The 25,683-nt window shown below is 47.7% G+C and overlaps 2 protein-coding genes across 4 annotated transcripts in view; both read left to right on the top strand.

The window, feature by feature from the left end:
* OTUB2 (OTU deubiquitinase, ubiquitin aldehyde binding 2) overlaps positions 1-25,683 on the top strand; it is a 132,858-nt gene that overhangs the window by 44,302 nt on the left and 62,873 nt on the right. The gene's annotated exons all lie outside the window — the stretch shown is intronic.
* LOC311617317 (uncharacterized protein) lies at positions 15,470-23,808 on the top strand. 3 transcript variants are annotated; one of them, XM_084873762.1, is made up of 6 exons: positions 15,470-15,563; positions 16,018-16,125; positions 16,487-16,633; positions 19,205-19,234; positions 20,456-20,617; positions 21,146-22,734. In XM_084873762.1, the coding sequence occupies exons 2-6, from the start codon at positions 16,053-16,055 to the stop codon at positions 21,307-21,309; spliced, it is 576 nt and encodes a 191-aa protein (XP_084729888.1). In that variant the 5' UTR covers positions 15,470-15,563; positions 16,018-16,052; the 3' UTR covers positions 21,310-22,734. The 3 variants fall into 3 exon arrangements, 2 of the variants coding, with proteins under 2 accessions (XP_084729888.1, XP_084729887.1); XR_014794105.1 differs by lacking the exon at positions 15,470-15,563 and adding an exon at positions 23,306-23,808 and having other exon boundaries at positions 15,644-16,125; positions 21,146-22,362; XM_084873761.1 differs by lacking the exon at positions 15,470-15,563 and having other exon boundaries at positions 15,644-16,125.

Below are 25,683 nucleotides of genomic sequence, written 5' to 3'. Positions count from 1 at the left end.
GCTAGGGGAGCAGGTGGTCAGCCCTGCAGAGGGGCCTGGAGGGCGCTGCCTCCGTGGTGGAACCCCGGAGTGAGCACACAGGAGCGGTCACTGAGTGTTTGTGGAGGGAATGAGTGAGTGAGAGAGTGAATGGCAAGTGTGAGCCCGGAAGGACTGTCCCAGCCGGGAGAGAGTCAGGGGACAGAGGCTGAGAGCTCCGAGGGGCGACTGGCCAGTGTCAGATCCTGCAAAAGCCAAAGGCGCAGGGGAGGCAGCCTGTTGTGAGATAAATCCCAAATTCAAATGGGATTCAACTGACAGGAGCTTAAAATAAACGCTGTTGCCTGGTAAACAGGGAGCCTCGCTTCCCATGCTCTGACCTCTGGCAAAGGGAGCTGGTGGATTCTGGGGGCTGGGGGACTGGGGGGCTGATGGAGGGAGCCCGGAGACCCTACACCCCAAAACACCGCCAGTGACAAGCAGTGAGGAAAACTAGGACTCAATTCTACATCTCATTTTATTACAAACCCGTCCTTGTGTTCCAGAATCGATGGCTACTGAACAGACAACCCACAGTACTTTGACAACTGACCATGTTAACATTTCTCAGTACTTTAGCTCAAACGGAGAAAATCTTTATAAAACCCCAATCTCCAAGTGTAGTACATCCTGCGATGAGCAGTTTAGTAGCAAGAGGATACAAAGTGTGTCAGGAACCGGCCAAACACACAGCAGCAGATGAGACTCCCTATAGAACATGAACATGGAGTGTCCCCCAAGTCAGGTACACAGAGGTCACACTCCCGACAAACATGGATGACTCCCTATGGAATGTGAACATAGGGTGGTCCAAAAAATGTGCTCACCTTGAAAAGAAATAATATTAACCCCGAAGGAAGAGAATGACTGTCTTTTGAACATAAATATAGGGTGTCCCCCCAAAAATATATATATACACTCAAGTGTGACTCTGGTGGAAGAGAATGACTCCCAATGGAACAGAATGCAGTGTTCCAAAAAAAATGTGCACACACTTTAACAGCTGACAACTCACTGAATTTCCACCCCTTTTTAAGTCTCACTGATTTGAAGAAATGGCTGAAGATAGTCTAGGCTTTGAGTGAAGAACATCTCCTCACTCGGCTTTCTATGGGGATCCATAAAAGATAAAGGTACGGTACACGACCGACAACGATTGAGGAGTGCAGGGCAGCTGTGGAGAGTACATACACCCCAAACCGAAGGGACGATTTTTGTTGTTTGCGCCTCCATCGCTCGCCTCAGTCCTGGCGCTGCTGCTGAGGAAGCAATGGAACCGCAAACACCGAGATCCGCTGCGTTCTGTTTGTGCGCCTCCTCTGTCCACAGTGGCCGCCACGCCTGCACTGTGACCCAGACACCTCATCCTTATGTGTCCCCAAAAGACAGTCCAGAGGATACATCTTCTCTGCTCAAAGCTTACCTGGCTTCACCCATTACGTCAAATCCGCTAACCCTGAAATGGAGTGAAAATTGAGTTATCAGCGTTAAAGTGTGCTTACATTTGGGGGGATACCCTGTAGTATATATATTTGGGGGACACCTCAAAGCACATATATTTCATGAGGGGGTACACCTGAATGTAGTATATTAAATGTGGTTTCTACCCCAGGAAGTCCCTCAGAAACAGTAAATCAGAGTCTCATCTCCATGGGGACACTGGGGAGCTGCAGCCACTTTCCAAATCAGGCTGCCCCTGCCTCTCGTACACGCTCCCCTCTGCACACTGTGGCCACTTGCTGGGAGGGGCGGGCAGGGCTTCTCTCTGCCCTGTCACCAGGCCGGGCAGACCTAGTGTTTATAGAAAAGTGAGCAGGGGAGGCAGGTCCCCGTGTGGCCCCAGGAGCCGGCTGGACAGAGGCAAAGCCTGAGGCCACCTGCCTGGAAGCCCACCCTGGCCTGCAGGACGTGGGGCCCGGCCGGGCTTGGCCACCCTCTGGGTAAACAGTGAGCCTGACTCCAGGGTCCACCCAGGACTCAAGGTCTTTGTAGTCTGGCTGGTCTGGGCTTCCCCTGGGACCACCAGGCTTCTGGGAAAGGGAGTCGAGTTTCCGGACCACGAGGGCCCAGCCCTTAGAGAGGGCGTGCATGTGTGTATCCGCTCACTCGCACACGCACGCTTTAATGGAGGTGGTGTAGCTAACACGTGTTCTAAGGGGCCCGCTCACATAGTGTCTGCCTCTGGGAAGTGTTTGCATTGTGAGCGTCCCCAGGCCGCGGTGGATTTGTTCCAAAGACAGCAGTGGCTGCAGGATCAGACGGAGTCCCACATGTGGTGTGTGACCCTTAGGGCTGGCGCAGCGTTGTCACTAACAGACAAATGGAAGCAGCCCGGGAACCTCGTTCCTCTCCTACAGCCGCTCCAGGCTCCGCAGGCCGAGCCGTTGTCCCTGAGGGCACGTTGGTAGTTTGAAGGCTCGGGAGCTGCTTTGGTGTTGGGAGGAGGGGGCCACTATGGGTCCTTTGCCTTTTCATTACAGGTCACTGGTGGTCTTTTATGGGTTGTTTTTTTTATTTTTTTTATTTTTGTTTGTTTGTTTTGTTTGATAAGTGAGGGAGGGTATTTGGTGAGGAACTGGTAAAGGGAACGGGATATCTAGTGTTCGAAAGAGGGAGAGCCCATTTGGAAGGGGGTGGGGTGTCCAAGGATGACCAGAACTGAAGGCGCTTCAGCAAAGCCGGGCGGGCGCTGGTGACTTGTCCTTTTTCTTCTTTTTGTTCTTTTTGGGTGGAGCAGCTAAAGGGTTATCCCCAGATAACCAAGAGAAGGAAAAAAGAAAACAACACAAAACAGCCAATAAATGAACTGAATAATAACAAATGACACTACAGTGGCTAAAGGTACTTGGGAATCAGAGTCCTGCCCAGCCCAGGAGAGATGGAAACAGTACCCTCGACTCAACCAGAATCAGGACTCGGTGAATCAATTAGGCTCCACCACCGTTTAGGCAATTCAGTGGCACCCTTTTGCCAACGCTTTACTTGGCATGTGAGGAGAGGTCTATATTGCTCTAGGAGCTAATGTGTTAGACCATTTTTCAATTTCAATGTGTTAGATTATTAAATAAGATATTTGTTAACTTATGACTTGGCTTTTCTCTCTCATCCTTTTTAAAAAATATGTTTTCATTTATTTCAGAGAGAGGCAGGGAAAGGGAGAGAGAAAAAGAAAAATCAATGATGTTTCTATCATGGATTGGCTGCCTCTGGTTTGAGCCACAACCGAGGCACGTGCCCTGACCAGGAATCGAACCATGACCTCCCAGTTCATGGGATGATGCTCAGCCAACTGAGCCACACCAGCTGGGCTTCCTCATCCATTTTAATGACAGGCTCCCTGACACCTTGGCTCACACACAACTAACTCCTGCTCCTGTTCCAAGAGCTTGGAACGCTTAATGATATGTTTCTGTAGTAAAATTGTCTACCTCCACTATTTACTAGTAATTTTTCTTAAATCCTCACTGGAGGGTATTTTTTCCATTGATCTTTAGAGAATGTGGAAGGGGCAGGAGGAGGGAATGAGAGAAAGAGAAAAAGACAGAAAGAGAGAGAGAGGTCCATGTGAGAGAGACACATCCACTGGTTGCTTCTCCCATGAATCCCAACTGGGGCCTGGGATCAACCTGCAACTCAGGTACTTGACCTTGAGCAGGAATCAAACCTGTGCCCCTTCATTCCGTGGGCCGGCACTCTAACCACTGAGCCAAAACCAGCCAGGGCTCACTAATAATTCTTATACATCTAACATAACCTCTTATAGAGAATAAGCTTGAAAATAATGAAAATTAGTACCTCTGCCAAAGCAAATAGGGCTCTACCTCTTTTTGATGCCAGAACACCCTAAACATAAAGAATTATTCCTGTTTATCCCTAGCTGGTTTCCCTCCATGGACAGAGCGTAGGCCTGTGACTAAAGGGTCCCAGGTTTGATTTTGGCCAAGGGCATATGCCCACGATACAGCTCAAACCCCAGTAGGGGAGTGCAGGAGGCAGCCAATCAATAGTTCTTTCTCATTATTGATGTTTCTCTCTCTCTCTCTCTCCCTCTTCCTTCATCTCTGAAATCAATAAAAAATATATTTTGAAAAAATATTCCTGTTTAGATCCCTACACATCCTCTGCTTAAACCTGCCCTTCATGGCCTTTAAATTAGTCTTATCAGAGCAGATAATTGGTCTAACTTTCTGAGCATGTCATGTACATGTACATGAACATAACTGATGTACCCAATGATTTCTGATTGAGAGTTCAAGTCCATAGAGGAACCTGGGTTACTTCTTTCCCCACAGAGCCACCTGCTGGACAAAGCTCACAGCACAGGATAAGGACTGACTACTCAATGCAGAGGCCCAGGCTGGTTCAGCATCTTCAGGGACCAAAGCAGCTTGAAGTGCAGGCAGTGCTCACAGGGGTTTAAGTTCAAGCCCCGTAATCCGTCAGACCTGGGTTCGGATCCCAGCTCCACCACTTATTCTCTGGGCCAGTGCTTACCCCTGTCAAACCTCACTTTCCCAGCTCTGGAAAGGGGGTAGGAGTCGTGCCTACCTCCCCGGCAGTTAGACCTAAAGGCGGTAGACAAAGCAGGTTCACTATCTAAAGGTGCTGAGCCCAGGAAGCACCACTGCACGGCTGCCGTTACTAATATTTACACTGACCTGCTCATTCATGGAGCCCAACGACAGTTTGGATCAGTCAAGCTTTTCTTTCTCTGAAAGGTTTGCTAACTCAATTAGGCTGATTACGTTCATTAAGTCAGTGTAATACAAGTTGAGGTGATAAATGTCACAACATTTAAGGAGCCAGTATGAAATCCTGAGGCAACACAACCCCTCTAGATAAACCAAATGTTAGTAAGCTTCATGATCATCTACCTGCACGAGAGCATTCACCTGCTGTACAGACTGGGAATGCAAGCATCAGTCCCCACACAGGGGGCATGCGTGTGCACACTTCACCTTTGCATCCTGAGTGACACACCAGGACTTGAAGTGGTGAATGCCACCCGGAGAGGCTTGTGCACACGTCACACTCCGAAGGCGGCTTGTCAGAGGCCCTGGGTCCTGTCAGGTGCTGTGACGCCAGCCTCTGAGAGCATATGAGTCTCAGGCACGGCCCTGGTCCTCAGAAAGCCCTAGTGTCCTTCCTAACATTTAGCTTTCTCAGGAGGTATGTTTGACAGGTTTACAAGTAAATAATCTTCACAATGATACTTAATTAAAAGTTAATTTAGCCGAAGCCGGTTTGGCTCAGTGGTACAGCGTCAGTCTGCGGACTGAAAGGTCCCAGGTTCGATTCCGGTCAAGGGCATGTATCTTGGTTGCGGGCACATCCCTGGTAGGGGGAGTGCAAGAGGCAGCTGGTCGATGTTTCTCTCTCGTTGACATTTCTAGCTATCTATCTCTCTCCCTTTCTCTCTGTTAATAAAATATATATTTAAAAGTTAATTTAAAAAGAAAGCCACATTTAAGACAAGGGCTTTGTTTAATTGATTATAAGATGCACATTTTTACCCCCAAACCTCACATCTCTGAAATCAGGATGCAGCTTCAAGGATCTCTCACAGTCACTATTGGCTAGGCAGCAATTCTAATAAAACCATCACTACCACCACCAATTCTTTTTATGGGCACATAATTGTGCAGCTTCTAACTGACACCTCTCAGATCGCATGAAACACATGCAGATCATGCAACTAGAAGTCCATTGTGGAACCTCTGGCTCACTCCCATCCACAGCCCTGAATGACCAGGCACAGCGCCCCCTGGTGGGAGGACTCAAGGCCAGGAAGGTGGGAGAAGAGAACCCCACCTGCTATTCAGAGGGACAGAAAGATCAGAGCCCCCAAGGCCTTGCTAAAGACAAGGTAACTCCCTTGTCTGGGATCTCCCCCGCAGGAGAGGCTTATCCTAGGCCTGGAAGATACAAGAAACCCCAAATCATACCCTCTTGAGCTCTCTCTGTGGGAACTGTATGGAGATCTGCTATGGACATTCCAGGACCCACCACCTGTGTGTGATGGGGGAAGGTCTCATGCTGAAGGAACTAAATTGTTCTGGGACGAGACTGCCCCAACACTGACGTGAGCTTATATTTTCTATCTGGTTGTTCACATATCTAAGGAGGGAGCACACCCCTTTCAGGCTCCTCACACGTGTGCACACCCAGCATGCCATGTGGTTGGTGCTGCCCTGTCCAGGAAGGAGACCTGAGGTCCTCCCCTTCTCTTCCCACCTGCACCCAAGTCAGCCTCCTACCTTTCCTCCAAGGACTGGGCAGGACAGTCGGGGGTCAGCTTTGCTGGTTTTCTCAAATCACTATTTTTGCGTTTGAAGAATTTGACGATGGCTCTAGCTCGCATCCAGCACTTTCTCCTATTAGAAATAGAGGTTCAGGACACTGCCAACCCTCGCTGTCCCTCCAGCCCAGCACGTGGCTGTTAATTTGGGGTTCAGAAGGATGGAGCTCTTCGCTAGCAACATGATGTTTGTATGTGGGGTAGAGGAGGTAGAACACAATTTGCAGTGAATTCACACAGACCCTGCTCTGGACCTACCATAGAGGGGAAGGTGCGGGCCAACAAACGGGTCCCTGCTCTATGTGGCCACAGCTTTCCCACTCGTGAAAGAGCAAGTTCTCTGTTCTGGGCTTAAGTTACTGCCATTAAATCAACTCACTTCTTGTGAACCGGAGCCTGTGACTCGAAGGAATCCACTATTGTTTCCTCCTCCTCCACTTAGACAGTTGGTAAGAAATTTACTTTTTCTCTGATCCCATCATCTGCTAACAGGCACCTAGGCTATTTCCAAATCCTAGCTATGGTAGATTGTGCTGCTATGAACATAGGGGTGCATATATCCTTTTTGATTTGTGTTTCTAGTTTCTTAGGATATATTCCTAGGAGCGGGATTACTGGGTCAAATGGGAGTTCCATTTTTAGTTTTCTGAGGAAACTCCATACTGTTCTCCACAGTGGTTGCACCAGTCTGCATTTCCACCAGCAGTGCACGAGGGTTCCTTTTTCTCCGCATCCTCGCCAGCACTTGTCATTTGCTGATTTGTTGATGGTAGCCATTCTGACAGGTGTGAGATGGTACCGCATTGTCGTTTTGATTTGCATCGCTCGGACAATTAGTGACTTTGAGCATGTTTTCATGTGCTCTTAGCCTTCATTGTGTCTTCTTTTGAGAAGATTCTATTTAGGTCCATTGCCCATTTTTTAATTGGATCATTTATCTTCCTTTTATTAAGTTGTATAAGCTGTCTGTAGGTATTGGAGATTAAACCTTTATCAGTGATAACATTTGCAAATATGTTCTCCCATACAGTGGGCTTTCTTGTTGTTTTGTTGATGGTTTCTTTTGCTGTAAAAAAGCTTTTGATTTTGATGTAGTCCCATTTGTTTATTTCCTCTTTAGCTTCTATTGCCCTAGGGGCAGTATCAGTGAAGAAGTTCTTTCAACATATGTCTTAGGTTTTGCTGCCTGTGGATGCCTCTAGTATTTTTATGGTTTCCCGTCTTATGTTTAAGTCCTGTATCCATTTTGAGTTTATTTTTGTGTATGGTGTAAGTGGGTGATCTAGTTTCATTCTTTTGCATGTATCTGTCCAATTTTCCCAACACCATTTATTGAAGAGACTGTCTTGACTCCATTGTATGTTCGTGGCTCCCTTTGTCAAATATTAATTGAGCATAGTGTTTTGGGTTAATATCTGGATTCTCTATTCTATTCCACTGATCTATATGTCTGTTCTTGTGCCAGTACCAGGCTGTTTTGAGAACAGTGGCTTTGTAATACAGCTTGAAATCTGGTATTGAGATATCTCCTACTTTATTCTTCTTTCTCAGGATTGCTGTGGCTATTGGGGTCTTTTTTTGTTCTAGATGAATTTTTGGAGAGTTCTTTCTAGGTCTCTGAAATATGCCATTGGTACTTTAATGAGGAGTGCATTGAACCTATAAATTGCTTTGGGAATTATGGACATTTTGATAATGTTGATTCTACCAATCCATGAACATGGTATGTTCTTCCATCTGTTTACATCTTCCTCTATCTCTTTTTTCAGTGTTGTGTAGTTTTCCGTGTATAGGTCTTTTACCTGCTTAGTTAGTTTATTCCTAGGTATCTTAATTTTTTTTTGGTACGATGGTAAATGGGATTGCTTTTTTTAGTCTCTTTCTGTAAGTTCACTATTGGCGTATAGAAATGCCATAAATTTCTTGGTGTTAATTTTGTATCCTGCTACATTGCCGAATTCATTTATTAAATCTATCAGTATTTCTATGGAGTCTTTTGGGTTTTTTATGTACAGTATCATGTCATCTGTAAATAGGGACAGCTTTACTTCTTCTCCAATTTGGAGCCTTTATTTCTTCTTCCTGTCTAATTGTAATGGCTAGAACTTCCAGTACTATGTCAAACAGGAGTGGTGAGAGTGGGCAACACTGCCTTGTTCCTGTTCTTAGAGGGAATGGTTTTAGTTTTTGCCCATTGAGTATGATATTTGCTTATGGGTTTATCAATATAGTTTTTATTATGTTGAGGTATGATCCTTCTATTCCCACCTTCTTGAGAGTTTTTATCAGCAAAGGGTGTTGGATTTTGTGACATGCTTTTTCTGCATCCATTGATATATGACTATATGATTTTTATCTCTCAATTTGTTTATGTGATGTATCACGTTTACTGATTTGCAGATATTATATGTTTACCAGGGTTATTTCTTCTTGTTGAATTGCTCCCTTTAGTATTATGAAGTGTCCTTCATTATCTCGTTATGTCCTTCACTTTGAAATCTAATTTGTCAGATATAAGTATCGCTACCCCAGCTTTTTTTTTTTTTTTTTTTTTTTTCATTTCCATTCGCCTGGAAAAGCTTTATCCATCCCTTCACCCTCAGTCTGTGTGTGTCTTTTTTTTTTTTTTTTCTGAAATGGGTTTCCTGTTGACAGCAGATATGTGGGTCTTGTTTTCTTATCCAATCCGTTACCCTATGTCTTTTCATTGGGGCATTTAATCCATTTACATTTAAAGTTATTATTGATAGGTACTTATTTGTTGCCATTTTTATTCTATACCCCTGTGTTCCTTCTTCACTTCCTATTTCTTTATTTTTACAGCAGACCCTTTAGCATTTCTTGCATTGCTGGTTTGGTGGTGATAAATTCCCTTAGTCTGTTTTGTCTGTGAAGCTCCTGATTTCACATTCAATTTTGATTGATAATCTTGCTGGGTACAGTATTCTTGGATTCAGAGCCTTCCTTTGTATGACTTTATATATTTCATTCCATTCCCTTCTGGCCTGATGAGTTTCTGTGGAGAAATCAGTTACTAGTCTGATGGGGGTTCCTTTATATGTAACTTTCTGTCTCTCTCTGGCTGCTTTTAAGATTCTTACTTGTCATTGATGTTTGCCAATTTAATTATAATATGCCTTGGTGTTGGGTCTTTTTTTCTATATATATTTTATTGATTTTGTACATAGAGGAAGGGAGAGAGATAGAGAGTTAGAAACATCGATGAGAGAGAGTCATTGATCAGCTGCCTCTTGCACACCCCCTACTGGGGATATGCCCGCAACCAAGGTACATGGCCTTGACCGGAATCAAACCCGGGACCCTTCAGTCCCCAAGCCGATGCTCTATCCATTGAGCCAAACCCGTTTCGGCGGTGTCGGTCTTTTGGGATTCATTTTGCTTGGGACTCTGGAGCTTCTTGGATTTGTGTGTCTTTTTTCTTCTCTATCTCAGGAAAGTTTTCTGTCATTATTTCTTTAAACATTTTTTCTATGCCTCCCTCAGTTTCCTTTCCTTCTGGAACCCCTATTATTCTAATATTGTTTTGTTTTGTATTTTCCCAAAGTTCCCTTAGGCTCTCCTCCTGCTTTTAATTTTTTTTCTTTTTTTCCAGAGGCTGCTCTATTTGGGTTTTTTTTTCCATCTCATCTTCTAGCTTACTGATGCGGTCCTCTGCTTCTTCTAGGCTACTCTTGATGCTTTCTATTGATTTTTTACAGTAGCGATGTCATTTTTAATTTCTTCTTGGTTCTTCTTCATTTCCTCTTGGTTCTTACTCATATTGTCAAATTTGTCTTCCATTCTTTTTAGCCATCTTATGATCATTACTCTGAATTCTTGCTCTGGTAGGTTGCTTGCCTCTTAACTCGTTTACTTCCTTTTCTGGTGATACCTGCTTTTCTTTCATATGTGGGCTGTTTCTTTGTCTCCCCATGATCTCTCTTTTCAGTATATCTGGTTATGTAGTTCTCTCTCTCCTTTTTGTCCTGCACTGGAGTGCTCCTTTGAGTCCAAGAGTTTGCGCCGCCTGGGACCGGCCTTCTGGGGCTCACAGCTGGTCAGTGGTCGCTGCGGCTGTGGATATTCAGGCTTCTGACAAGATCTACTTTTCCTTTAAAGATGGCGAGATGTCCCCGTCCAAGCCCGTAGGTAGCTCCGGGAGGCAACCCAGCCCCGCTGTGGGTGCTTCCCTTAAAAGCTTTGAAGAGCTACCCAGATAGGCGAATCCAGCCAAATTCTCATTTCCTTTTTTTATTTTTAAGGGGGGGGGGGTGATGAGGGGACCAGCTGAAGGGGCCAGCTTTAATAAAAGTGCTTAGCTTTGCTCTACCTGGTATGGCTCAGTGGCTTGAGCATCGGCCTGCAGACAGAAGGGTCCCAGGTTCCATTCTGGTCAAGGGCACATTCCTAGGTTGCAGGCTTGATCCCCAGTAGGGGACCTGCAGGAGGTAGCCAATCAATGATTCTCATCATTTATGTTTTTCTCTCATTCCCTTGACCTTCCTCTCTGAAATCAATAAAGATATATATATATATTTCTTTGCTTTTATACAGTGTGTATAAATATGTGTATACACACACACACTTTTTTTTTTTAAGTGCACAACCTTTCTTCCTTTTCAAATCTTGCCCAGAGAAGGCAAATAAATGCCTGTTCCCCCATTCTGGCCTTTGCCAAATGCTCAAAAGCACCCAGTTTTGCACTCCCTGCGAAGGGTACCTGTGAAGAGGTTTAAGAACCATTTAAACATGTCTAGTTTCTGGGGAAGTCCACCCATGCTTTCCCTTTCCAGAAAGACTAAGAAAAATATCCTGTAAAAAAGACAAACGTGAACTCCGCTTCAAAGCCCAACCACCACTCGCCAGCAGAGTCTGTGCTGGACGAATGGGTGATCTCTGAGCGCCTTAGCTTCCCCGTCAGGAAAAACAGGGGTGATGTGGCTATTTGTTCCACTGGGTCCTCAAAACGCGACTACAAAAAGGTGACGCACATCAAAAACCGCTTAGCATGGCGCCTTCCAAGGCCAGCGCACCAGCCCGCAGGAAGGCTCGCCCACCTCCACTGCTCTCCGGGCTCCCGAACCCCCGAGCTCAGGGACCCCGAGGCGCGGGGGGTGCTCAGGAGGCGCGGGGGTGCTCAGGAGGCACGGGAGGGGGGGTGGGGGTGGGTGTGCTCAGGAGGCGCGGGGGTGCTCAGGAGGCGCAGGGGGGGGTGCTCAGGAGGCGCGGGGGTGCTCAGGAGGCGCAGGGGGGGGTGCTCAGGAGGCGCGGGGGATGCTCAAGAGGCGCGGGGGGGGGGTGCTCAGGGGGCCAGGGGGTGCTGACTAGGCGCGGGGGATGCTCAGGAGGCGCGGGGGGTGCTCAGGGGGCGCAGGGGGTGCTGACTAGGCCCGGGGGGTGCTCAGGAGGCGCGGGGGGTGCTCAGGAGGCGCGGGGGGTGCTCACCAGGCGCGGGGGATGCTCAGGGGGCGCGGGGGGTGCTCAGGAGGCGCGGGGGGTGCTCAGGAGGCCCGGGGGGTGCTCACCAGGCGCGGGGGATGCTCAGGGGGCGCGGGGGGTGCTCAGGAGGCGCGGGGGGTGCTCACGCACACGGGCGCACAGACCGCGGCCTGCAGAGTAAGCGGGGCCCCTTCTCGATGCGCGCGGCCCCCTGACCCGCACTCGGGCCTGGCCTCACCCACGAACCGGGGCCATGACGCCCACAGAAGGGGTGTTGACGGGATCCTAGCTTGGCTAGGCCTGGGGCCACCCTCTCTGCACTCACGCATCGCGACCCAGAGAGGCCCGTGGTGGGCGCCCCGGGGGGCGCATCCCCGGCTCCTTCCCCGCCGACACGCACCGTGTGGACACCCCGGTGGTTCTCTCAGGCGCCACCACGCCCACAGCTCCAACTGCCACCACGCACTGTCAGTAGTTCCAGGGGAGCTTACACTCACGCACTTGGGAACCTCTGCGGCAGGAAGTCCCACCCCCATTGAAGACGCTGCCATTTGATTCGCTGCCGCCTGTGCAGTGTGAGAATGGAGAGCCTGGGTTGACTTAGAGCAGTAGCACTATGTCCTCTGTATTCCGCAACTACCAAGGCGGCTGGGCCACCCACCAGGACTCCCAGCCAGTGAAAGACTAGCACATTGATTATATTGGCTCCCTCGCTTCCAGGGAGGGTTCCAAATTTGCTTTGGTTTATATTAAGGTGACCAGATTTTATTGGGTCGGCAACTAAGTAATTGCGGGTTTCACACATATATGGCTTCAGTTGAATTTTTAGGTTTGCAGACGCAGTACAAATGTAAAACACATTTTGTTATTTGATAGTTGGCTATTCAGCTGTTAATCAGTAAAAAAAGTTTTTTGATCTGTTTTATAGTTTTCGTTTGGCGTTCGTTGAAAAATGGAAAATCAAAAGGAACATTTTCGTCATATTTTGCTTTTTTATTTCCGCAAAGGGAAAAACGCATCGCAAGCTCATAAAAAGTTATGTGCTGTTTATGGTGACGAAGCCTTAAAAGAATGGCAGTGTCAAAATTGGTTTGCCAAATTTCGTTCTGGTGATTTTTCACTCAAAGATGAAAAACGCTCTGGTCGTCCAGTTGAAGTTGATGACGCCCTAATCAAAGCAATAATCAATTCGGACTGTCACAGTACAACACGTGAGATTGCAGAGAAGCTTCATGTATCACATACATGCATTGAAAATCACTTAAAACAACTTGGCTATGTTCAAAAACTCGATACATGGGTTCCTCACGAACTGAAAGAATCACAGTTAACGCAACGCATTAGCAGCTGCGATTTGCTAAAGAAACGTAAGGAAAATGATCCATTTTTAAAACGACTGATAACTGGCGATGAAAAATGGGTTGTTTACAACAATATCAAGCGGAAAAGATCGTGGAGCAGGCCAGGTGAACCAACTCAAACAACATCAAAAGCTGATATTCATCAAAAGAAGGTTTTGTTATCAGTTTGGTGGGATTACAAAGGAATTGTCTACTTTGAACTCTTACCACCCAACCGAACGATCAATTCTGATGTCTACATTGAACAACTAACGAAATTAAACAATGCAGTTGAAGAAAAGCGGCCCGAATTGACAAATCGAAAAGGTGTTGTATTCCATCATGACAATGCAAGGCCACACACATCTTTGGTCACTCGGCAAAAATTAATGGAGCTTGGTTGGGATGTTTTGCCACATCCACCATATAGTCCTGACCTTGCACCATCTGATTACTTTTTGTTTCGATCTTTACAAAACTCCTTGAATGGTAAAAATTTCAATAATGATGATGTCAAATCGTACCTGATTCAGTTTTTTGCTAATAAAAACCAGAAGTTTTTTGAACGTGGGATTATGATGCTGCCTGAAAGATGGCAAAAGGTCATTGATCAAAATGGGCAAGACATTACAGAATAAAGTTATTTAGTTCCATGAAAAAATTGTCTTTGATTTTCTTTTTAAAATCCGCAATTACTTAGTTGCCTACCCAATAACATTGTTAAAGCGGGACACCATTGACCTGGGAAGCCCGGGGGAGTGGTTCTTGATTGAAAATCTGATCTATATGGAGCAACAAAAATTTTCATAGAACGCAAAAATAGTATTGTAATATATTTTTTTAAAATTTCAACATAAGTGCAATTTACAAATATAATAAATAAATATAAATTATGTATAGTCATAAGTGTAACTTTCAAGGCCGGCGCTAGACTTTTTATCACTGAAATATGGTACCAATCATACTTGGGTAAAAACTGCTGTTTGAATTTTAACCCTACTATTCTGACTTCGACCTTCACTTACTTGCTTTGTTCATCATGCGATGGGCTTAGGGAGGTTGAATTCAAATTCTAAGCAAGGTTACAGGCAGAACTTCCTTTTTTTTAATTAAAGAGCCAGCCCTATGTGCAATTAGTGGCTATCTTGATGCTGGCCTTGAAAACCAATACAGCTCTATCCAATTGAGAAGGTGCACCTGGCATGGTATTGAGATTGTGGGCATATCTGGTCTCTGGCCTACAAGGTCAGACAGCTAAGTTTATCTTCATCATTCTTCAAACGGGCTAAAGTAAACTAGAAAGCAACATTTTATCCAGGAAGAACAGCAGAAAATTCCAAACAACAGTTTGTTGCAAAATAGGGGTTTTCCTTCTCAGAACCTTTAAAAATAGCTACCTGCCCCTAAAGCCGCACAGCCGTGTAGAGTCCACCTGCGTGTGGTGCTCTTGCGGCTGTCCTGGCCAGATATTTCAATAGATCTTCGCCTGCTTTTTTAATAAATCGTCAGCCTCCAGTGGTCTTATTTTGAACCCAGGGTTCGACCCCACAATAGCCGCCACTATAAAATATAAATAATACAAGTACTGTCTGCTAAATTCAAGAAAATTTATGTATTTATGAAATTAATAAATAAATTACTTACCTAAATTATCTGAATACCTGATTTGTAATGACATCACTTGTTTAACTAGCTTACTAGCACGCAGTATGATGTGTATCCTCTGAGAGACAGTTACAAAATGTTTTCGTCATTGCCAATCCCCAAAAAAATGCCATTGTTCATTAAGTCCAAACAATGGTGGTCGAATTCTAACAACTGACCAACAATGCGAACTTTGATAAGCAGTTCTCGATAATCAGTTCTCAACAATTATTTGTTATTATTAAAGTTTAACATTATAAAATTAACAAAAATAATATAAAACTCATATCCTGGCTAAATAGCCACATGGCCACCAAAAACCTTATATTCCCTTCCTGTTCTCCTGCTGTCCCCTAGCTTGTCGTGCATTCTTTCCAAAAATAGGGACTTTTTTTTAAAAGGCTGTGGGAGGGGGGACAAATTGTTAAAAATCGGGACTGTCCCACCAAAACTGGAATGTCTGGTGACCTTAGTTTATATGGTCATTGCATCTGACTTAAGACAAAATTTCCCCAGTTGCCCTGCAAATCCAGGCAGCCAGCACCAGGTGATTGGAGAAGCTGCTTATCAGGCCTAGAGCATTGTGGTGTGTTGGAGTTAGATTATCCTGAGGACCAGCCCACACTCCCCACATCAAGGCAAAGGTCAGGTCTACCTGGCTCTAAGCCTAGAATGAGACTGAGTCATCTGTTTTATTTGTCTCGCGAGGTAATAAATCATCCAGGAAGGAGCTATTTCTAATTAGCCTGTGAGAGTCCTCAAAAGCCTCAGTACTAACAGGACTTCCACCCCAGCTCTGCCTTCTCAGGCAATTGCTTCCCAAGGTAGGCAGGGTCTGGGAAGTGGGGAAGGGGAGGGAGCAACAGGACTCTCCTCACAGCTTCCCTCTTTGCTGCCATCCAGGGCTGCTGTGACTGTGCTCAGAGGTGACTGTGCTGGGAAGGGGTTTGAGCCCACATTTACCCTGAAACTTTGGGAGCAATTAGTCTTGTTCCCATCCAGGTTACTCTCAAGCTCTAGGAATTCGACTGGGTAGGGGGGCAGTGGTTAGTGGACAACAATGAATAGAACCCTGGAGATCAGGGAGCCAGGCAAAGGCATTACCTTAAAAAGCTGGGGTCTGTGCAGATTTGGGGGAGGTGCTGGAAGTGGCCATAGACTGCTATAGGACAGAGGGCAGGGCTCTGGGCAATAGAGAGGTGCCCAAACCCACACCCCCGTCCATATAAGTCAGGCACAGCACTTGGGGTCTCACACTCTGTTTCTGTATGACAACAGGCTGTGCACCTTGTGTTCCCCACACTGCAACCAAGATGTCAGATAAAGCCATCGAGGCCGGAGAAGGGTTTACAGCTGATGCCTTCCTGCAGGAGTCTCAGTCGGATGGTGAGGGCCCTAGGGAGGGCTCTGGAGGGTGAGGTGACCCAGGGCTCAGAGCAGAGGGGGTGTGAGCAAGTCTTTTCCCTCCTGGGCCCCAACCTGTCCCTCTGTGAAGTGAGGGACCTGCCAGTTCTCAGTTGCCAGGCAGGTCTCCCACTGGCTCCTCCTTGGGCTCATCTCCAAGGATTCCCATCACCTGTCAGCACAGCTGCCACAGACGACCCCTCCCCAGTCAGAGTTGTTGGGAAATGGTGAAGGGTGCTATGTGCTGTCTATGGGCCTCAAGCCCTCCTCGGGGGCCTAGGGCAGCAGCCTTTGGTCCCACATCTGCTGCCTTCTGTTTGCTCTTTTTCTGCTTCTCTTCCAGAGGAGGAAGAACCCTCCCAGCCATCCTCTGCTGGCTCTACAACCGGGGGACCACCACCGGGACCCCCATCAGGACCCCCAAAGGGGCCTGGAAGTTCTTCCAAAGAGCAGCCCGAAGACAAAAAAAGCAATTTCACCAGTATTGCAGGTAACTGGTCCCTGGGCACTGAGGCCTCACCCCACCATCACTGCTCAGCTCAGCTTTCTCAGCTGTGAGTACTGAGGCACACGTCCCTGGTGGGAAGATCTACTACACCCAGATCACCAGAGAAGGGGCAATGAAGCCAGTGGTGCTCTGGAGTCAGAGGGACTGCCTTCCAGGTCCTGGCTCTGGGACTGACCTGTTGCCTGACCCCAGGCCAGATACCTGCCCTCTGAAAACCTTGCTCAGTTTGTTTCTAAGTGCCAGGGTAGGATTTTGTCATTAGCTCATCACAAAGGTCTGCTGCTCAGCTTCTAGTCAGCTTGGCACTGGCTCTTTGCCAGTTTAAGTCCACTGCCAGCGGACCTATTGGTCCCACCACACCAAGGCCTGGGTAAGTTTCATTTCTCCTGTGTGCTCCTCCCCGTTGACACACCACAGCCTGGTCAATCCTTTCCTGCCAGCACACATCCTTGCAGAGCAGGCTCACCGCTGAGGTGGGGCCAGCCCAGGGACAGGGCAGCACAAGGTCCACTCTGTGTGTGTTTTAAATTGTGGCAAGATCCACGTAACATGGAATTTGGTCTGAGGGATTTCATCTGAGTGGTGGTGATGTAAGAAATGTCTAAATATGTAGAGAATTCCTATAAGAATTTATTTGAGCCAAACTGACACAAGATCTCAAATGTTCCTGAGTGTAACAGTTTTTGCAGGCTCTTTTGTGCATTTGAAACAAAGGTGGCGGGGGAGGCCAGGTGGGGGGGAGAGGGGGGCAAAGGAATATTGAAGGAAGCCAGATGGGGATTGGACTACAGGAAAGTTAACAGAATTATGTGTTCTCTTGAGGATTAAAACCCCTTCTGCGGATAGTCGGGTATTTCAAAGGCTTGTTAACCTAGATACACCACAACACTGGACAGGACTGGCATAAAACCTTTCACTAAAGAAGTCATAGACCCGGGAAGCCACTCTCCACCATGACCTGCCCGGTTAGGAATGTGTGATCAGATCACCGTGGGAAGTTCCTTTCCATAGAATCCCTCTCATTCGCCCACAGTGGAATCATACGGTATTTGTCCTTTTGTGATTCACTTGTTTCCCTTAGCATAATGTCCCAAGGTTCACCCATGTGCCAGAATTTTGTTTATCCGTTCATCAACCTTTGGATGTTTGGGTTGCTTTCACCTCGTGGCTATTGTGAATAACGCTGCTATGAACACGGGGTGCAGGTATCTCTTCTAGACCCCGTGTTCAGATCCTTAGGCAAATACCCAGAGGTGGGACCGCTGATCATATGGAACTCTAATTTAGTTGTTTGAGGAGCCTCCATACTGTTCTCCATAGGTGAGGGAAACAGCGATTGGTGGCCTCTGTGCCGTGTCAGCACGGTCAAGGTTGAACCCGAGGAGCTGGGGGAAGGATTAAAGAAAAGACTAAGAGAACATAGCTGGGGCTCCGTGGATCTCCCATGCATGGATGAGGACACAGAAAAGATCCAACTGGCAAGATGAGACTTTAATTTATTGTCAGAGAAAAACAAGCAAGTGGTCAACATAGTTACAGTGTTCCCGTTAGCTACCTGGGAAGGTCAAACTTAATAATGCTACGAGGGCTCTGCCCTCTAAACTGGGACTTCTTTGTGACTCTGCAACAGGTCAATCCGAGGCTTAACTCTATAGCCGCTCCCTAGAGGCTTCCCTTACGTGCCCAACTGGGGATCCAACCCAAAATCTAGAGTCAAACCTGCAGGTTGATGTACAAGAGGACACTCAACCAGCTGAGCCACCCTGCTGGACTCTTTTCCCATTTTTTTTTTAATTGGGTTATTTGTGTGTTTTGATTTCATGGGAATTCATTATATATTATGAATATTAACTTCTTATCAGATATATGGTTTGGAAATATTTCCTCCCATTCTGTAGATTGTCTTTCCACTCATTGATTGTGTGCTGTCATAGTCACTTAAGGCTGCTATAACAAAATGCCCTAGACTGTGGGCTCATCAATAACACAGCTTAGTTCCCACAGTTCTGAAGGGTGGAATGTCCAAGATGAAGGCCTTGGCAGATAAGTTTGGTGAGAGCCCACTTCCTAGACAACCACTTTTAGGTGTAAATTTACATGGAGGAAGGAATGAAGGGGGCTCTCTGGGGCCTCTTCTATAAGGGAACTATGTAATCCCAATCGTGAGGGCTGTGGGAGTAGGTCTGGGCTGAACTTACCAATTTGTGTGTCATCAGAATGCAGGTGTCCTGAAAATCATGGACTGGGTGAGGCACCCAAGAGGTGGAGGGGTGATGGGCTGATATGGAATCGGCATGGGTGAGATTGAGGAGGACATGGGACGAATGAGGGGTTATATTGTGTCCCCTCCAAGAGCAGGTGTTGCCCTTCCCCCTCCTGAACGCCTCAGAGCTCTGGGCATCCCCTGTCCACATGCTCAGTAACTCCGACCTCAGGCAGGAGCTGCTCTCTCCTCTGATCCCGGCTCCAGAGCCCCCTCCCCACTGAGGGCGGCAGCAGGAAGGGCCGGGGAGGCCAGCGTGTCACACTCACATGCATTCTCTTTGTGTCCAGGCACGGTTGGTGTAGCCGTGATCGGAGGAGGTGAGTCTCTCTGGGAAGGAGGTCAAGCCCCCATCTGGCCCTGGGCTTCTGGGAGTAATCCTCCCGTGACCCAGCCCAGGATTGCCTGGAGCCCCAGGATGCGGTGGGACAGGGGGAGTGGGCAGGGGGCAGAGGTGGAGTGCCAGAGGTGAACCTTAGAGCACAGGAACTAAAGCAAAGCCATGAACACACCCCAGTCCCAGCTCAGCTTCTGCCGGGTGTAAACCTGTGGCCCTTCCATCTGCCTGAGCCCAGGCTTCCTCCCAGAGGGCAGGGCTGTGGGGAATGTGGGAGCGGAGCTGTGTCTGGTTCCCCAGAGCTGCACTGGGCACCCTGGCAGGTCCTCCAATGAGCCCAGGGGTTAGCTGTGCTCCTGAGCAGTGTCCTCCAATACAGAGGACAGAATTCAAATGAAACGTTTCTGTCACATTAGCCACACCTCGATGCTCAAAAGCAATGTGACTACAGTATTGGATGGAGTAGGTACAGAACATTTTCTTTTCTTTTTAATATATTTTATTGATTTTTTACAGAGAGAAAGAGAGAGGGATAGAGAGTTAGAAACATCGATGAGAGAGAATCATTGATCAGCTGCCTCTTGCACACCCCTACTGGGGACGTGCCCGCAACCAAGGTACATGCCCTTGACCAGAATTGAACCTAGGACATTTCAGTCCACAGGCCAACGCTCTATCCACTGAGTCAAACCGGTTTCGGCCATAACATTTTCTTTGTTGAACGTTCTGTGACTGCACTGCTCTGGAGATGTAAGATTGGGGAGGCACCCCCCCACACACAGCTACAGGCCCTGAGGGGCAGAGGGCAGGAGCCCCCACCCCATCACCTCTGCAGAAGAGCAGCGCTGATGTCATCTTCTGCTGACCCTGTGCTTGGGGGGTGGGGGGGCATGTTTTCCTACCAAAGGGGAAGCTTGAAGGCCACTGCTTGTTTCAACTGATTTAGTTCCCACAAGGGCAGCTTGGGCCAGGACGGCTGTGAGCCTCCCAGGTGTCACAGCAACACAGAGACCTGCAGAGTCCTGGGACCCAGTGACTCGCTTCTGTGACACCTACAGCCTTCCCTTGTGTTTGGGTGCCTGACCCTGCCCTGTGACTCTCCCAGGGCACAGCAGACCCCAAGTTCATGCCCCAGGAAGATGACAGGGAGACCTGAAGGAGCCTGTCCCATGGGGGTCAACCTCAAATGCTTTTTCCCCCACAGTGGTGGCCGTGGGTTCTGTGCCCGTGGTGCTGGGCGCCATAGGCTTCACCAGCTCAGGCATCGCTGCCTCCTCCATAGCTGCCAAGATGATGTCATCAGCTGCCATTGCCAATGGGGGCGGAGTTGCTTCAGGCAGCCTGGTGGCCAATCTACAGTCAGTAGGTAGGTGTCCTGAGCAGGAGGAGGGAGGGATGAAGGGGAGGATCAGAGCCAGGATGGGATTCAGCCCAGAGCCTAAGCCTGAGGGAGGGCCTGTCCTCTCCTTCCAGTTGCGTGGTCCTCAGTCCCTGGTCCTTTGTCTCCCCTCTTCTATCTCCTGTTTTGGTTTGAAGGGGGTGGGCGCATGGGTACAGTCCAGCAGGTATGCTTTTCCAGTCAACTCTATAAAACCTGGGAATACCCCTATTTCCCAGTTCTAGACCCCAGCCTCGTCTGAAAGGTGAGGTGCCTGCCATTTCTCACAAGGTCTGCCCTGTCACTGGGGGACTCACCACCAGAGTTCATGCCTCCTCTTTGGGCAGCTGCTCCTCAGAGCAGACATCCTAAGGTTTTAGGAAGTAGGAGGGAGCAGGAGTGGGATGCTGGGGCCTCTGGCTGCCTGAGGTTCCCTGGGATCTCTGATCTCCGCCCTTGCCAGGGGCTGCTAGGGCACCCTGTGCCCCTATGGTTTCACCCTCTCTTCTTCCCCAGGGGCAGCTGGACTCTCCTTGCCATCCAAAATCCTCCTGGGCGTCACTGGGTCATCTTTTGGAGCCTGGATGTGGCGTTCTGATAAGGATAAGGATAAGAATAAAAATACGGATAAGGACAAGGATAAGGATAAGGATAAGGATAAGGATAAGGATAAGAAATAAAGAGGAGCACTAGCCAGTTTGGCTCAGTGGCTAGAGCATTGGCCTTCGGACTCAAGGGTCTCAGGTTCGATTCCGGTCAAGGGCCTGTACCTTGACTGGGACACCTCCCCAGTAGGGAGAGTGCAGGAGGCAACTGATCAATGCTTCTCTCATCAATGTTTCTAATTCCCTATCCCTCTCCCTTCCTCTCTGTAAAAATCAATAAAATATATTTAAAAAAATAAAAGGACAGAAAAAAAGAGGAGATGCTGTCACCTTCTCTGGTGCCGTGCTCCGTCCTTGTGGACATGGCAGGGCAGGGCGAGCTAGCGGGAACTCTGTCGGAACCAATACCTCTGCCCCTGGAAGCCAGGTCAGTACTGTCACTCAGGTGTGAGCCTGAGGTCAGGTCTCCCCTCTGAGCCTCAGCTTGCTGCTCTTCAGATGGGGACCTGGACCAAGTGTCTTCGAACATCTCAGCCAGAGCCAGTGTGGTAGGATGGCCTGGCTCTGGGGTCACAGTTTGAGCCACTGACTGGCTATCAAGCCCTGCAGCCTCAGGCATTATCCACCCCCTCTTCTCCCCGCCCAGGACTCAGGGCCTGGCTCCATCCTGACTCTAGAACAGCCTTTTTCATCTTATGAACACATACACGAGTTACTAAAATGCTGAGGCACACCAAAAAATAGGTTTTTTGCTGATCTGACAAAAAAAAAAAATTCGGTATAACTAATTCATCCATTCCACTAGCTTGTGTTCATACCTACACCTTCCTTTATATTGGGTCCCTGTCCCTGTTATGTGACTCTCACAGGAGTAAAGCAGACCCCAAGTTCATGCCCCAGGAAGATGACATGGAGATCTGAAGGAGCCTGTTCCATGGGGCCAAGCTCAAAGGCTTCTTCCCCCACGTGTTGGCCCTGGCACTGCGCCCTTGGTACTGGGTGCCATCTGCTTCACCAGCTCGGAATCCCCGCCTCCTTAAAGATGGAGGCCAAGCGGAGGCCGGTTTGGCTCTGAATGTGCCACTTGTAATTGTTTTCCTGTTACCTATGCTCTTGGGTTATTCACAGGTACAGTATCAGCATGATGCATCTATTCCCATCTTGGTGGTGAGGGACTCCAGGTTGGCAGTTTGAAATTGCTTGTGGTGAAACTATTTACACCAGGGAAATTGGCAAATATTACCAAATCACGGCTTGATTTGTTTTCTTCAGTGTCTATTCTCTCTAGACTTGAGAAAGAGATGAAGAAAATGTTAATAGTAAAGATGCAGAAATCAGATTATCTGGGTTCTTATTTGGCTGTCAACTAATTTCAAGTATGTTAATCTCTCTGACCCTAAATTTTATCAGTGATTAAAAAAAAAAAAAAAAGGACTGGCCTGGCCAGCAAAAAATCTACGCTAATAAATGAGAAACATGGCCGAAACCGGTTTGGCTCAGTGGAGAGAGCGTTGGCCTGCAGACTGAAAGGTCCCAGATTCGATTCAGGTCAAGGGCATGTACCTTGGTTGCGGGCACATCCCCAGTGGGGGCTGTGCAAGAGGCAGCTGGTCGATGTTTCTCTCTCATCGATGTTTCTAAATCTCTATACCTCTCAATTCCTCTCTGTGTAAAATCAATAAAATATATTTATTTTTTTAATATATTTTATTGATTTTGTAGAGAGGAAGGGAGAGAGATAGAGAGTTAGAAACATCGATGAGAGAGAGTCATCGATCAGCTGCCTCTTGCACACCCCCCACTGGGGATATGCCCGCAACCAAGGTACATGCCCTTGACCGGAATCGAACCCGGGACCTTTCAGTCCCCAAGCCGACGCTCTATCCATTGAGCCAAACTGGTCTCGGCAAAAAATCAATAAAATATATTTAAAAGAGAGAGAGAGAGAGAGAGAGAGAGAGGGAGAGAGAGAGACATGCAAATTGACCATCCCTCCACTACATCTGCCAGCCAATCAGGAGCAAGTATGCAAATTAACCCAACAAATATGGCTGTTAATTTGCATATGCAGTCACAGATCAAGACTGAAGACAGTGTAGAAGGAAGCCAAGCACTGCAGAAGGGAGCAAAGCTGTCGAGAAGGGAGGGAGCGAGGCAGCGGAGAAGGAAGCGAAGCCTGCTGAGCCCTATTCTTGCAGGAACCTTCCTGCAATGGGCCTCTAGTAATAAAGTAAAATGTATAATCCCCAGCTGAGTTTGATATCCACATGGTTAAAACATCTTAATCCCTTGCTTTAGACTGGATGCTTGTATTCCCCCAAAATATATGTTGAAATCCCAATCACCAATGTGATGGATTTTGGAGGTGGGGCCTTTTGGGGTGATTTGGTCATGAGGATGGAACCCTCATAAATGGGATTATCACCCTTATTAAAGAGACCCCCAAAAACTCCCTCACCCATTCTGCCATGTGAGGTTATACTGAGAAGATGGCCATCTGTGGCCACCTGTGAGGACCAGCTGCAGACCCTCATCAGAACCTGAATCTGCCTCGGTACTAATCTTGGACTTCCCAGCCCCAGAACTGTGAGAAATAAATTGCTGTTGTTAATAAGCCACCCAGTCTATGCTACTTTTGTTATAACAGCCCAATGGACTAAGCCACCCTTACTTCATACCATACATAAAATTTCAAATAGATTATAGAGCAAAGTGTGAAATGTGAAATAATAAAGGTTCTATAAGAAAACATAGGCGAGCCCTCACTGGCCAGCTCAGTTGGTTGAGCATTGTCCTGATGTGCCAAGGTTGTGGGTTTGATTCCTAGTCATGGTACATGCAAGAAGCAACCAACGTTTGCATAAATAGGTGGAACAACAAATCAGTGTTTAAAACTTTAGACTCCCTAAGGAGGCTGAATGCCCACCCAAGTCTTCACAGCCCTGCCCTTCAAGTGCCTGAAACCCCGCCTTTATGTCACCAGCCCAGCATCCTCAGCCCAGGGGTTTTGGGATTCTCATTAGAAGATTCCTGTGTTCCTGCAGCTCTGGGTTCTATAATTCTACTTCCTGGCTGAACAAACTTGAAGAATGGAATTGTGAGACTCTTTCTGCATTTTTATCTACCAGAATCAGGGGGCAACCTCAGTACTTAAAAATATATGTATGTGTGTCTGTTATATCTGAATTGACAAGTGAAACCAGTATTGCTTTTCAATTATATTTATATCAAATATACATATTTGATTTTTTACAGAGAGGAAGAGAGAGGGATAGAAAGTTAGAAACATCAATGAGAGAGAATCACCAATCAGCTGCCTCTTGCACACCCCCCACTGGGGATGCGCCAGCAACCAAGGTACATGCCCTTGACCGGAATTGAACCCGGGACCTTTCAGTCCGCAGGCTGACGCTTTATCCACTGAGCCAAACTGGCCAGGGCACAATCCCATACCTTATGGCTGGTCCCGCCCCGCCTTCAAGTCTCAGTATAAGTCTCCCCTCTGAGACCTTCCCTGGCCACCCTGAGTAAACTAGGTCCCGTCCTTCTCTGCATAGTACCCCACTCAATAAAATTTTATTTTGTATAATTATAATTTTATAATTATTCAAATTCATAATAATTTGCATGCTGCATAGATACTATTATTTATGTACTTAGTGTCCACCTCCCCTCCACAAACGCATGGACCATGTCTTTCTGTTTCCCAATTTCATACTTCTCACCTAGGGCAGGGCCTTCTACATTCAGTTGTTACGTGAATACATGCAGTGGGCCCACCCTGTGGGTAAGAGTTGCTAGCTCCATGAAACAGGTAGATACCTCTTGCATATGTAAGCATCCAGCACGAAACCTGGCACACAGGTGCTTCACAAATGGCAGGGATTTCTCTGTCCCTCCCTCCGAGTTTTCCCCTGCACGTCCTTCTACTCATTCTTCTCTGTCCAAAGTCCACATCCAGAGTCCCAGCTCCATCCAAAATGAATGCCTGGGCCTCCGGGGCTCTCCCGTCCAGCCTGCCTGTCCCACAAGGCCCATCTGCTGCTTTCCCCCCACAAAGTCATCGCAAGGAGCCTCCCCACTGGGCTTTCAAGGACCCCAGGACCATGGAGGCGGGCCGTTTTATTCCGCTGAAATTCTGGAGGCATGTCTGGCCTGCAAGCAGTCAAATTACTGGTGGAGTCCCCCTGCCTGAGAGGAGAGGGGTCTCTGTCACCCCTCAGAGGAGGTTTCATCTTTCCGGCGGGTGTGACTGGTGGAAGTGGCCAAGGGGCAGGGCTAGCGCAGCCCGTTTCCTCAGGAGCCAGGGAGCTGAGAAGGAAGGCAGAGCCTCAGGCATGAGGGATGGTGAGTGGGTTCTCCCTGGTCCCAGGGGGAAAGGGCGGAGAGGACAGATGTCTGAGTCACGTGACAGGGTTCCAGAAGGGGCACTGCTGAAGTCATTGCCCT

The sequence above is a fragment of the Pipistrellus hanaki genome (genome assembly GCF_964339955.1).
Source record: "Pipistrellus hanaki genome assembly, chromosome: 1".
Classification (NCBI taxonomy): Eukaryota; Metazoa; Chordata; class Mammalia; order Chiroptera; family Vespertilionidae; genus Pipistrellus; species Pipistrellus hanaki.
Note: the sequence above shows the minus strand (reverse complement) of the source record. Positions and strands in the feature narration are given on the sequence as shown.